Source organism: Telmatherina bonti (assembly GCF_933228915.1).
Source record: "Telmatherina bonti genome assembly, chromosome: 23".
Classification (NCBI taxonomy): domain Eukaryota; kingdom Metazoa; phylum Chordata; class Actinopteri; order Atheriniformes; family Telmatherinidae; genus Telmatherina; species Telmatherina bonti.
This window is the reverse complement of record NC_136632.1, coordinates 26,827,079-26,841,216: the sequence shown is the minus strand read 5'-3', so window position 1 is coordinate 26,841,216 and position 14,138 is coordinate 26,827,079. Positions and strand designations below refer to the sequence as shown.

General features: G+C 42.1%; 1 protein-coding gene across 1 annotated transcript in view; it reads left to right on the top strand.

The window, feature by feature from the left end:
* The window catches only part of LOC306773286 (calcium-activated potassium channel subunit beta-4-like), a gene marked incomplete at its 3' end in the record, with an annotated part of 37,499 nt that extends 24,121 nt beyond the window's left edge, over positions 1–13,378 (top strand). Inside the window, exons 3-4 of the mRNA XM_079263057.1 lie at positions 8,328–8,455; positions 13,060–13,378. Of these exons, the coding sequence (XP_079119183.1) occupies positions 8,328–8,455; positions 13,060–13,378 (447 nt within the window). The remainder of the gene's footprint in view (positions 1–8,327; positions 8,456–13,059) is intronic.
* Between the last annotated feature and the right edge of the window lie 760 nt (positions 13,379–14,138).

The following is a 14,138-nucleotide window of genomic DNA, read 5'->3' as shown; positions in this document are numbered from 1 at the left end:
ATAACTCAGCTTCCACACAGACCGATGTATCCTGCCCCGCGTCGCTTTGCAGACTCCATTAAACTTGAATGGATTGAAAAAGTGTGTGTGTGTGTTTATATAGTTTATTGTAGCGCTTACACACAGGTCTGCTTTGACAATACTCTTCACCCAAAGTGGTGTGTGTGTGTGTGTGTGTGTTCTGCACAGTGCTGAAATCCCTCTTTAAAGTCTTCCCATCAGACTAAAGCGGCTTTAGCTTCCTGCCGTATCTCCACACGTGCAGCGAGCGGTGCAGATGTTGGCTTCTGGTCCAGGATTGTTGTGTGTGAAGCCATCGTTGTGTCGCTTCTGGACGGCATTTTATTGATTTCTTGTCAGAAGAAGCTTTAGGCGATCAGAAAGCCAGCCTGATGTCGGGTCAGTTCGGACCAGGATGGGTCAGGACAGGGTCCAGGGAACAAGCAGAGGTCATGGAGGATGATTCAGGCTTTCAGGTCTGGAACATCTTGCAGAAGGTGGGAGGAACCAGAAGGATGAGTGTTTCTGTGCAGAAGGATTCTGGAGAATCTGGATGGTTTCTCTCCAAGGTGTGACATGTCCAAACGCCCCACACAGCAGTGGTAAAGGACTGTAACTGGTTTGTAAATGGGCCGAGTCCATGTGGACCCGGTTCAGTTGACTGACCACCTCAGACCTCTGCGGCGTGCAGCGCTGAGACAATGCAAACATCAACATAGACACAGCATGACTGGCGGGAGCCGAGGCGGTCCAGGTCCAACGAGCTTAAAGTGGATATTCTTCATCTCAGTCTGAAACTTCTCAGAACCCTCTGAAGTGGTCTTCAGCATCACTTCTCCAGGATCCTTTCCTTTCCAGGAAACAACTTTCCAAAACTCTCATTTCTACCTTCATGATTCGCTTTGTCTAGATAATCCACACAGGTCCTGGTTCTGGAGAGGATCCAGCCCTCCATCAGACCCGTTGAGGTCCAGGTTCTGGAGAGGATCCAGCCCTCCATCAGACCCGTTGAGGTCCAGGTTCTGGAGAGGATCCAGCCCTCCATCAGACCCGTTGAGGTCCAGGTTCTGGAGAGGATCCGTGCCTCCATCAGACCCGTTGAGGTCCAGGTTCTGGAGAGGATCCAGCCCTCCATCAGACCCGTTGAGGTCCAGGTTCTGGAGAGGATCCAGCCCTCCATCAGACCCGTTGAGGTCCAGGTTCTGGAGAGGATCCAGCCCTCCATCAGACCCGTTGAGGTCCAGGTTCTGGAGAGGATCCAGCCCTCCATCAGACCCGTTGAGGTCCAGGTTCTGGAGAGGATCCAGCCCTCCATCAGACCCGTTGAGGTCCTGGTTCTGGAGAGGATCCGTGCCTCCATCAGACCCGTTGAGGTCCAGGTTCTGGAGAGGATCCGTGCCTCCATCAGACCCGTTGAGGTCCTGGTTCTGGAGAGGATCCGTGCCTCCATCGAGAACAAGAAAAAAGTTCTGTCTTCTGGTGGAGGATGGAACCAGATTAATGGCTGAATGTTTGATCCACACAGAAGCTAATAGAAAAACCAAAACCTGACAACACAGAAAGCAGTCAGCACAGACAAGACAGAATGTTTGTAAAGAAAAAAATAACTGAATCTGTCCGAATATAACCAAGAAGAAACTAATAGAATAACTACTAGATGTGAAAACTTGGGCTGCACATTGTTTGGCCATTAATATCAGTAGATATTAGTCTCTTTGTTTTATCTGTATGTCTGATAAAACTTGGATGATATGAAATGTTTAATGTGCCGGTGTATCAGGAGTTGTGGGAAAAACCACCATCCAAAAGTTCACAATTATCATCTTAATCTTTAAAAGATATTGCGATTGGTTCATATAGGTCATCAGGCCTAATGGCAAAATTAATATAAATAAATATAGACATGTATTCAACTAGCCCCCAAACTGATCTCTTGGCTCCTGTGCGGAGCCACTTACATCTGGAACCAGCTGTGTCAGCAAACAGTCCTCTAAATGCTGGATTTGTTTCCTCTTCAGCCCCACAGGACTAATTCTTGCCCCCTCACTGTGGCCTCATTTAAAAACGAAAAATACTGAAATCAACCTTTAAAATGTGGCATTTTCAAATGTCACTTTGGATTTTGGACTAAAAGATTAATGAATAAATCATCAGATTGACTAATAATGGTCAATACCGCTCCCGACCTCGTACAGGAGGAGCGTTTCATTCTCCAAAATGTTAGATTGATGTTCGGAGAATCGCTGAGCCGCAGGAATCAATCAGAAACTCTGCAGATTTATGGAAAAGCAGTGGGGCAAGTCGATGTGAGACTCTCTCCTCCAGTTTCTGTCATTTAAAGAGCAAATCAGCAGTAAATCAGCTGATGTGAGCTGTAAAACGATGATGTGGAGGCTGAATAATGACATGGCAACAGTGAGGAAGAGGAAGGAGGAGGCGATGAAGGCAGGAGGGTGGTTTCACTCAGCCAATTACTGGACCACTAATTTCCTCATTTATGACTTAATTATGTTAGAAATGTAAATGACATGAGCTGCGGGTAACCAGAGGGCAGCGCACACACATTCATCATGTTATATTAGTTTATTCTCACAGCGATCTGCTTCTATTTCAGTGTTAATGATCAACTCTGATCACAGAGACATCATTTATCCAGAAACCTGCCAGGAACAAGCTTTTCTTCTTCATTTTTATATTTAGATCACAATATTTTTAACCCCCTGACATCAGATTTATTCAGCTTTGACTTCACAGGGTGTGTGTACGTCTTGAATTAGATTCATGTAAAGGCAAATCTGTAAGAAATGGTCATTTTAATCATTAAAGGGCTTAAATCTATCATGACTTGGTTCTTATAAGATAAATCATTTGGACCTTTTATATTTCCAACTCGACAGGAAGAAGCTGAATATTTGTGTCAGAGAAACAACGGAAATAATAACATGTATGATGTCAATGTGAGCTAATAAGGTAAGCGTCTAGCTAGCCCGCCAGAAGGCGTTTGTCCCTCAGAGGACACCGTCTGTCTCAGAGTAACGACTCACCCATAGACTGTAAATAAAAAGATGGGCGGAGCCTCCGTGACGTCACTTTCTGAAGAGCTGAATTGAAGCTCGGTGGGCATGCGTGTCGTCTCGCCCGGAAAATACAAATATGGGCAAAGAGGTGAGGCTGAGAGGGGGGCTGTGAGCGTCATGGTGGATGATTGACATCGAGCGAACTCCGAGCTTTCTGTAGCTAAGAGCTAATCGAGCTAATCTGGAGATAACAGGAGCTAACCAGCTAACGGAGGTAAGCGGGCTAAAGCTAAGTCACAGCGGTTGACTTAAGGCTAAAAACCGCGGTTGTTCTACGTTCTTTTGACTTGAAGCGGGAGATCTGGTACCTGTCAATCAAAAGGACACGCCCCTAAATATGTCGAACTTCGAGATTAAATTACGTTTAAACGGGCGAGTTAAAAAACAATTCACTCCCCCCACAGTTGTCATGAAGGTAAACCTGACCTATTAAACCTAACATGGATTTTTGAACCAGGCTGTAAACATGTTTATTTCTGCTGTAAACATGTTTATTTCTACTGTAAACATGTTTATTCCTGCTGTAAACATGTTTATTTCTGCTGTAAACATGTTTATTTCTGCTGTAAACGTGTTTATTCCTGCTGTAAACATATTTATTTCTGCTGTAAACATGTTTATTTCTGCTGTAAACATGTTTATTCCTGCTGTAAACATGTTTATTCCTGCTGTAAACATATTTATTTCTGCTGTAAACGTGTTTATTCCTGCTGTAAACATATTTATTTCTGCTGTAAACATGTTTATTTCTGCTGTAAACATGTTTATTCCTGCTGTAAACATGTTTATTTCTGCTGTAAAAATATTTATTTCTGCTATAAACATGTTTATTCCTGCTGTAAACATGTTTATTTCTGCTGTGAAGTTGGTCTTTTTAACATGGGAGTCTATGGGGACTTGCTGTTTTGGAGCCCCTAGTGGATGAAGGGGGAACTGCAGCTTCTGGCTTCACTTTAACCACCAGATGTTTCTGTTTTGTTGATTGGTGGAAATCAATTTTTTCTTCTTTTTTCATGCGTTATAATGACAATCCAAACAACCAAACGATCACATGGTTCATGTTATTTACTCATTCAGTTTCTCGTTACCATGGAGACCTTTGACTTTTGACACATGGTGACTTCTGCATCTTTTCTCTCACTTTGCTGCACAGAAACTTTCAGCAGAAGAGAGTTCATGTCCTCATTACACACCAATCAGGAAGCTTCTCTGCTTGACTGATGGGCTGGGCGAAGCGTGTTCGTGCTGTCACGCTGTCAGGACATGATGGATGCTCCTCAGCCCACACTTTAATTGTTTGTCATGTCGGTGTATTATCTTCGTTGTGTGGGACAGTTTGGGTCGGAGCTGAAATGTCAGATGATAGAAAATTAATAGACTTTTTTTTTTTAATGAAAAGATGACAAAAAGCCTTCAGTGTAGTTTCTTAAGCAAAATAAGGCTTTAAGGATTTAATTAAAGTCATTTACATTTCCTCGTCTAATGTACGTCTTAAATAATTCCTGATAGTTTCACAGAACTTTGCATTTTAAGGAAAAAATAGTTTAATTCCACAACTTTTGTTTGGCAGTAAACAGATATGTTATAAACACACTCACTGTGACTGGTGGATATAATTCTCTGTCTTTCTTTGTGACACCAGACCTCACATGTCTCACTGTGCTTTCCAGCCTCTTATCCCTGAGTTTAAAGTGCTCCATGCAAACCTCCCCAAACCTCTTTGACATTACGACCCGATGCTGACGGTCTTTAAGTGTATTTGCACATATGTTCCCACAAGAATGAATCATTCTTTGACTGCAGCTGCTTCTCAGGAACGTCGCCTGGATCCTGCCCTGCTACAGAATTAGAGGACAAATTTGGAAAAAAAATTTCCCATTTAAAAAAAAAAAAAATCCAAATATCCAGATGCTATGAAAGGAAGTGTGTCTATTGTCTTTTTTTCTTTATTTAAAAAAATAAAAAGTTTTTTGCCGTACGATGTAGTTGGTGATGTAGTGCAGACGTTGTCCACCAGGGGGCAGAAGACTAGCTCCAGATTGTGTTCGGCAGCGTTCTGAGGAAAGTTTTTACCATAAAGTTCTCCAAAAGGTCTCAGAAAAGATCAGATTTAAATTAATTCATGTTTGCATCCGTCTGGATATCAGGAGCATACAAACCAAATCCTTATTCTCCTTGTTTAGGTTTAACTCTGGAGTTGGAAAGCAAACTTGAGTAAAAAGTAATCATCACATTTCTTAAAATAAAAACAGGGATCGAGTCTTTAGTCTCAGTCCACTCCAGTAACATGATGGATTGTGCAGCGGTGTTGATCAGAAAGAGACAGGCACATTTATTCTGCATGACGGATAGTTCTATTGGTTTTTATTGACGGACTAAACTGTGTGTCTTTGAACGCATCGCTACACTTTGAATGTGAATACCCTGAATGAGCATCAGCTCCTGATGGAAGCAGTTGTTTCCCGATCAGATCCTGTAAACGCTCCGCATGTCGGCACACGCTCTCCAGATCCAAACCGTTTATTACACACCAAAACACACTCTCATCCCGTTGGCATAGCAACCACAATCATCCAGCAGGGCAGCCCACCTGTGATGTCACACGGCGCGGTGATGAATGGCTGCTCGGGAAGCCGATGATTATCTGAACCAGAGCGAGGCATTGAGTCAGAAACAAATCCACTCTGAAGCTCTTTCTGTTCCCTCTGGTGTCACGTTCATCTCTCCGGCGATGCCTGGACATGTGGCACATGTTTCTCTGATACATCAGGTCCAGATGTGCTGTCTGTCAGGTTATCAGCAACAGAAAGGACGCCTCTGAGGGACTCTTCAGCTCTGCTGATGTCTTCAGGTTGTTGGTTCGATGTGGACACAAAGTCCCACCTAGAAGGCGAGACGTGTGATCGATGTTTAAATGCAGGATCGTGATGAGACAGAAGAAGTCTTTTTGACTGGAAAATATTAAATTGATTATATTTTATTTTGTCTGAACTGAACTTAATTAATAGTAATAACATTATTAATGTTCTCATTAATAGATCACTATTAAAGAAATGACAGACAAGCGAGCGAATTGCAGTTCTGTGCGGTTATCAGCATCGCACAAGTCACAACTTAGGTTCATCAGCTGAATGAAATCTTGAAGGAAATTGTGACCATTAGGAGATAAAAGTACAAACACAGTTAAACTACGTCATCATCCTCACAGCTGTAATAATGCGGAAACAGAAGATCCATACGTGACCATTTTACTTATTTCCATCGCAGAGAAATCAGGATATTAGAAAAAAAGTTTATTTTTACATCATTATTCTCATTTTAGTTTAAGAACCAGGTGAAGTTGTTCTGGTTCATTTTATTTACCAAACAAAACTGTTTTTTAAAGTTTCCATGCGTTTGTAGATGTTCCAAACGCCTTCACACCTCCATGCGTCTTGTTATTCAGTCCGTCCACTAGGGGGCAGTGCTGAGTTCAGCGTTCATGTCCGTGTTTTCACACCAGTTGGTAACGCTTTACGGCAATAAACTTCATCGCTTCATCTTCTGCTTTCTTCCTGGTCTTCTTCTGTGGTTGGATCCTCTTTCTGGTTGTGTGTCAGCTATACAGCTCAACATCGCCCCCTGGTGTTTTCCGGTGGTATTGACACATTTTCTGCATTAAGTGATGGAAGTGCGACCCCCCCAAAGCAGAACAAATCACCAACGTTAGACCCTGGAGACGGATGGAAGTGTCCGTGTTCTGCTATATTTACTCTTCTCTTCACTTCCTCTGGTTTTTTTCCCATTAGGTTCACCTTTAACTTTTCAAGATAAAAGAAAAAAGGAATAATCTTTCAGTATGAAGGCGAGCCTTATGTTCATGACGCTTTATTTATGAAACACTTCAAATTTATATATATATTTGGAAGGTCTCTCCATGGAAACAGAGCCAGCATGGTGCCATGTGTGAAAGGGATGCATGAAAACGCCCAACTGGACTTGATAAAAATGCAAGTTGACGTGTTACAAAGATTCAAGGAGAAGTCAGGGCTGACACACCTGAGCCTCATCCAGTGTTTCCTCATGAGGCTCAGGTGTGTCGTGAGGTTGCCGTGGAAATGGGCCTCTGCTTTACCAGTAACCGACGCCATGCATTGGCACATTAAAGCGACAAAACGTTATTTCGGTCCAGTTCGCTGACGTCCTGCCAGCTCAGGTGAGCCAATCACAACAATGACCACCAGCATCTGTTTAAGAAGCCAAAACTCCAAGTTCTGATGGATTTCCTCTGTGTCTGAGACCCTCCTCCTCCTCTCCATCCCAATCACATCGTCATAGCAACTGGTTGATCCACCTGCCAGGCAGTAATCAGCCTCCTGCTGTGACATGTGTGAGGAGCCGTGTTCGGGTGCTGGAACACAGCAGCACAGACCCTGTTTGGGCCAATCAGTGTCGAGTTTTCAGCCTGTTTTGACCTCATTATGGCGCCTCCTGCTGGGTAATCAGGGGAATATTTTTTTAGACACCAAAGTCACGTGTTCTTTCAGGCCTGATCAGCAGACGGCCACGTTGATAAAAGCAGGAGCACGAATGTATGGAGGAAAAAAAGTGCCACAAGGAAACATAATACAGCAACAAATAATTCAATAAATTAAAGCTGGAAATAAATGCATTAATAAATTATTAGATATTAATAACTTTGCACATTTTATATACAAGTATGTACATTTTTCAGTATTTTAATACATTTTTTCATGCTGCAGAGCACCACGGTCTAATTTAATGTGTGACACTCGCCCATCAACCCCTGGTGGGCGGAGCTTACCGTAAATAACGAACGGACTTTGGTTATTTTGGTCAGAAGTTAAAGCTACTGCTGAAATGGCATTCTTCTTTTATAACTGTGGTAAATTTTAGGTTTTGCCCTTTAAATATTCAGATAAATATAAATCTGGAGTATTTAGACTCTGCAGGGATTCTTTTACCAGTTTTATTGCGATATTTAGCTTTTGTGCATTTCCAGGGTGAATGGAAACGCAGCTGTTATATATTTTCAGTTACAATAAAAAAAACATATTTAGGTAATAATTTAATGTTTTATGTATTTAGTTGTGGCACTTTTCTGCCCCCCTACAATGATGTAAAAACAAAATAAATATTTCCAGAACAGGCTTGAGACACACATTAATGAGACATCAGTGTGCTGAAGTAAATCAGAGTTTGTAAAATGAATCCCAAACAGTTTTTGACTCGGTCCTTTGTGTCTTACAGTGCTCGTACGTCCCCCCCTGCGAGAGGGATAACCAGAAGAACAAAGACAATGTTCTTTGGTGGGAGGATTATTTCACCAAAGAGGTCAGCAGTCAGTCCTTCACCTGCTTCTTCAACCAGCAGAGGAGGTGAGACACACACATCTATTTTCAGGTGCGATGGAGACAAATCTGGAGGCAGGAGGACGTGTGATGCTGTTAGATTTGCCTCGCTGACAGATCGATCCGTCCACAGCACACTGCAGAGGGTTTTCTGCCTTCCAATATCCCCCAATGACCTCAGCTCATTGGTCCTTACGAGACAGGATTCTGAAAATCCTTTCAGATTTTTTTTCCCAACAAAATCTCCATTTTTATGCAGAATTTTCCTGCAAAACAAAGTATTAATGCTGCAACCTAGAACAGCTGCAGGATGTTATGAACCAGAGGTCTTACAGCGTATTATCACCACAATATTACCAAAAGCAGGAAGAGAAAGCTGAAAACAAGATGTGATTTCCGTCTCCGGGAGATGACTGCTCATTTTAGAATTATCGCTTCTGGTCGGGGATTTTCCTCCAGTCCACTAAAACACCTCCTGCTTCTCTCCTGTCAGACGGAGGCGCGTTAACAGCAACCTTTTAGGCCCGTTCAGCAGCCTGTAGGGCAACAGAGAGCTGGCTAAAAGCTTCTGTTAGCTCACAACAGGAGCTCTTTGCATTGAGCCACAAATGAAATGTTAAAATGCTGCAGAAAACTTTCATTATAGATTCCAGTCCATATGAGCAGAAATAAATCATTTTCAATCTTCCCAAGCTGTTCAGTGGGTTAAAATACAAAAAGAACGGTCCTTCGCCCCCCACCCCCACCTCCTCCTGTAATCCTGACTGAATGAGGATTATTATAAGAGCCCACTGTTATAAACGCTGGTAATACCATGCTTACATACTGGTAGAGACAAAACCAACATGCTGATGTCGGTAGCTGCAGGGTTCATTGTGTTAACCGTGTCTTGTGTCATAATAAAGTCGAACTAAAGCTGGTGGGAATGTCTGAGTATTTAGTCTGGAGAGATTAAAATCATCAGTTTAATCACAGAAGTGGATGTTCTTCCTCCCTTAGAGCAGGGGTGTCAAACTCCAGTCCTGCAGGCCGGTATCCGGCAGGTTTTTGTTGTTTCCCTCCACCAACACAGCTGATAAAATCAAATGGATCCAGCAGCTTCTCGTCAGCCTGTTTATGAATGTTGGTCGGGTGTGTTGGAGCATGGAGACAACAGAAACCTGCAGGATAGCGGCCCTCCAGGACTGGAGTTTGACACCTGTGCCTTAGAACAGTGTTTTTCAACCAGAGGTTATCAGGAGTGGCCTGAGAAATTACCCAGTTTCATCTAATTGGTCTAAAAAGCAGCTCTGTGTTCATCCAAACAAGCCCCAGTAAAAGATAATAAAATTCCATCTTGAATTAAGGTGTCTGTACTCCATTAATGATGACAAACTGATTTTTATTCAAGAGGCATAAAACATTAATAATAAGGATTTTTATTTTAAATATATAAACATTTTGGTTTGTGGTGGGCCTTGGCTCAAAAAACCTTGAAAAACACTGCCTTAGAAAATTTAACATGTCTGGAAGAAATATTAAAACAGTCCTGATTTTGTGAGAAGCACTGATGTGAACTTCAGGAAGGCCTGCAGGGCGGGTCGAGAACAACTGATGGGGTGGGACACGGACGCAGACCAGGAGAAGAATAAGAAGTTCCTGCTGCACGACATATGGCTATTCTATTCTACAGTCATTTAGCAGACGCTTTTATCCAAAGCGACTTAATATACGCGCATACCACGCTAGGCAGAACTTAGTGTCTTAAACAAGGACACAACTCCCAACTTCCCAGTTACAAGCCGTCGGCTCTTCCTCCTGAGCTGCAGCCATTTAGCCAAAATGTATCAGTTTACCTATGATCAGTAATACAATCTAGCTAATGACACCATAATAACGTTATTGGGACGATATTTCCTGACAGATGTCACCAGATGTTTTCATAATGCTTACCAGTGCATGAGTACGGTAGCCCTGAAGGGTCACAAGCAATGTGAAACACTCCCCAAAAACTGCAACAGCACAACTTCCATTGCAGCTTTTGGGTTGTGATTAAATGTGTGTTCAGACCAAACGCGTTTTGAACGCCAACAGCGTCAGGTTTGCATGTAAAGTCTAAAGTCTAAGAGGCTTGAAGCTTTCTTGCGGCGCGTTTTCAGTGTTTGCCGCGGATGCAGTAGAGAGAAAAATGAGCCGTCATGCGCCAAAAATTTAAAAAGTTTTATAAGGTTAACACGTGGAACGCGCCGCTAACACCACAGATGGAAAATCCAAACTTTTACCGCTTAAAGGGAGGCATCAACTAACCAGGGCGAGATACGTCACGGCTCATTTTTCCCTCTACTGCACCGCCATCATTCAAACGGACCGAAAGGAAAGCTCCGCCTTTCCCCCTCTCTTTTCCGCCGCGTTTGCCGCTCCCTCCAGACAGGAGGCAAACGCGGCAGGAGCGTCTTGGGCGTTGGACACAAACATGACAGTTTAGTGACCAGCGTCGAGGATCTGGTGTGAACACACCGTAATTCAGTCTAATATAACTTTATTTGTATCGCGCCACTGAACAACAATGTCTCAGAGCACTTTATAGATAAATCAGTTTGAGTCCATTCATAATCAATAGTTCAGTTAAGGGAAACCCGCTGACTGCACTGAAGCTTGACTTCAATCCAATCTGCCATGTTGAGCATGACCAAGGCGACAGTGGGAAGAAAAAAAAATCCTTTTTAACAGGAAGGAAAGAGTTTAAGAAGTAGAAGAGTTGTGGTTTTTGCATTCATTTGTGGCTTTTGTTGTGACCCTTCAGGGCCACCGTACCTGTGCCTTAGGGGGTAATTGTCCCTCTTTTTTTTTTATAGTAGCTCGATTATAATCTAGTTTTAGGTCATTTAACACAGCTACACCATTTTATATATATGTACACTCCAAAAATCTGAATTCTGTCCATGTAGGATTGACAACCCTTGAAAAGATTTCCCAAAATTAGAAAAAATATCTTGACTTTAGTTGCATGTGAAACCTCTTTAATTAAGTCATGAAACATTTATTTCATGTGCCTTTTTAAGTAAAACAAATTTTTAAAAAAACAACTTAAAATTATCCTATTAATGCTTCTTTTCCTTTTTAACAAACTGAACACGTGATCTCAAAACAGGATTAATAATCTCACATATTCTGCTCATGCTGACTTTATCACTCAAGACAAGATCATAAAGATGTTTTGGCTAAAAATTAGATTGCTACACTTGGTTAAATAGTTGTTTTTTTGCAGCGTAGTCTAACATATATTTATTTGAGCATACATTTTATCATGTAGTATTTCTGTTTATCAGAGACCGAATGGAGGCAACGCAGGACCAGCTTGGAAAAAAGGTCAAGTCATGCTCGATTAGATGACACATCTGATATTATGACCATCTTTAGCGCAGTGCAGGTGACATAAAGAGGTGAGACAAACATAGGTCTGCTGATAAATATGAGGGAAGATGCAGCAGATCACCAGAGGTGAACAGGAGACGCAGACCTTTCCTGCTGAAGGATGTTGAGGTGCCAGCCTTAAAATACACCCTGCAGCTGTAGCAGAGGAGGGAGATAAATGTTTGCCTTTTTTAAGCTGTGACCAAAACTGATGAGACAAAGAAAAGAAGAAGGATCTGCTGTAGTGTGTCAGCTTAATCTTATTATTTACAGACAGTGCTTACCTGTGACCTTGCCTGGACTTATTTTTATCTCTGCACCAGAGTGGGAAAACTACTTCATAAATGAGGCCCCAGCGGAAGCTCATTGATGCTACGCTTCAGCTCTTAAGTCATTCAGAGGAAAAACTGGAACACTTCACAGACTTTATATGAGTCAAGAAAAAAACCACTTTGTCTCTGGATGTGGTTCAGACATGACATTAAGAGTTATATCCACAAAGTTTCTTCAATCTGGGATGACCAGTGTTTTATCAGCAATGCTAACATGCTATATCAGCTTTATGTTGTGGTACTGCTGATAATTGAACCACAATATAGCCTCTTAATATCTAGATACTGGACTGCAAATATATTTACTCACTGTACAAATAGTTATTTAACATAATACTAAAGTACATTTTTAGTAAAGCATGGTTTTGCTTTGCTACATCATGCTAATGTTCCTTTAGCTTAAAACTAGAGATTGTTCGCTAATGTTACACAGCAGTTTTAGCACAGTTACTTTATTCTTGATAGCAGTTTTCTGGACTTGGTACAAAATGTCTTTAAATTAATGTTCGGTGGATTATTTTGTTGTATCAATACTTAATATAAATCTATAAAAAATACTATTATGCTATCTTAGGTTCTGTGTAAGTCATATGCACTAGCAAGTTCATGCTAGGCTAATGGGCACTAGCATGAACAAACTATTGTTGAGGGATATCTGACATTTAACTCTGATAATTCCCTAGTTTGGTCACAGTACTATATTTACAGTAACTTGACCTCTTATATCAAATAGAATTAGATGTTGGTACCAGTAAAATTGATTTTGGATTTTTGTTAGTTGGGACTGATAAGCAGGAAGTGTTGGGTTTTACTAATGTTTGAGTAGAAAAACAAAGTACCCAATAGTAAAGCAAAAGGATAAATTATGATTTGACTGCCTATTTCTTCTTCTTCTTGTGATTTCAGGCCGGACGATGTGCTGTGGCGCCGTTCCCATGACACTAGTGTCCTCTTGCACTGCGTCCTCTGGCCAATGGTGTCTCTCCTACTGGGCACGCTCATCGTGCTCCTGACGGTGTGTGCTCGCTCACTGGCTGTTCGAGCCGAAGCCCTACAAAAGAGGAAATGTTCCTACGAAGTGTGCCAGGACCTTTCGGCCTCCGATCGCCTTGGCAACAAGGCTGGAGACCCTCTGACGACGAACTCTGACCCTGAGCTGTCGTCACCCACGAGGACCCTGCCTCTGTTTGCAGTGCCGGTGCGACGGCGTGATCGGGAACACTAACATCAGAAATCTGTTTACACAACATGGAATTGCTTCAGATTTAGAAGTGGATCCCACCAAAATCCCACTGCTGGGTGGGGGGGGGTCTTTGTCTGCTTCAACAGAACAGACATGAGGTGAAGATGAGGGTAAATCCACCCTGTTGCCTACAGAGTTCAGCAGAAACACTTTTCCCGTCCTGAACGGATCAACTGGATTCTGCTGAGCTGAGGGTCGTGTATATAAAAGTAGTTCTACGTGCTTCTGGTAGATGATATCTTTATAGATCTGGTTCCTAGTTTAAACCAGACCTAGACTTAAGTCAGTTCCAGCATTGACAAATCTCTTATTGAACATCTTACCTGTTGCTTCTATTCATCTTAGCAAAAATCAAAGTTTATAGGTGAAAAGTGGCACCAAATTTACAGTCAGGAGCTTGAGTCTCTTACTAGGACCAACCACAGTTCCTACGTTCTTCTGCAGGTGGAGGGGCTTTGAGTGTCGAGCTGAAGCACAGCAGAGAGGGACGCAGAGCCAGACTGGCCTAACTTTGTTTTAAATCAAAATTTCCAGCAAGCTCATGTTTTCTCAAGGTTTCCAAGTTCTGCTTCAAAATCAAAGTTATTACAACCAAAATTTAAGGCGCAGCTATAATTACCGGACCTGACACACTGCAGTCCATCGATTGGTTGAAAGAAAAACCTCTCTTTCCGTACACCTGGTATGAAAACAAAGCAGTAAGTGCTCCTTGTTTAGATAAAATCGCTTATTAAAATGGCAT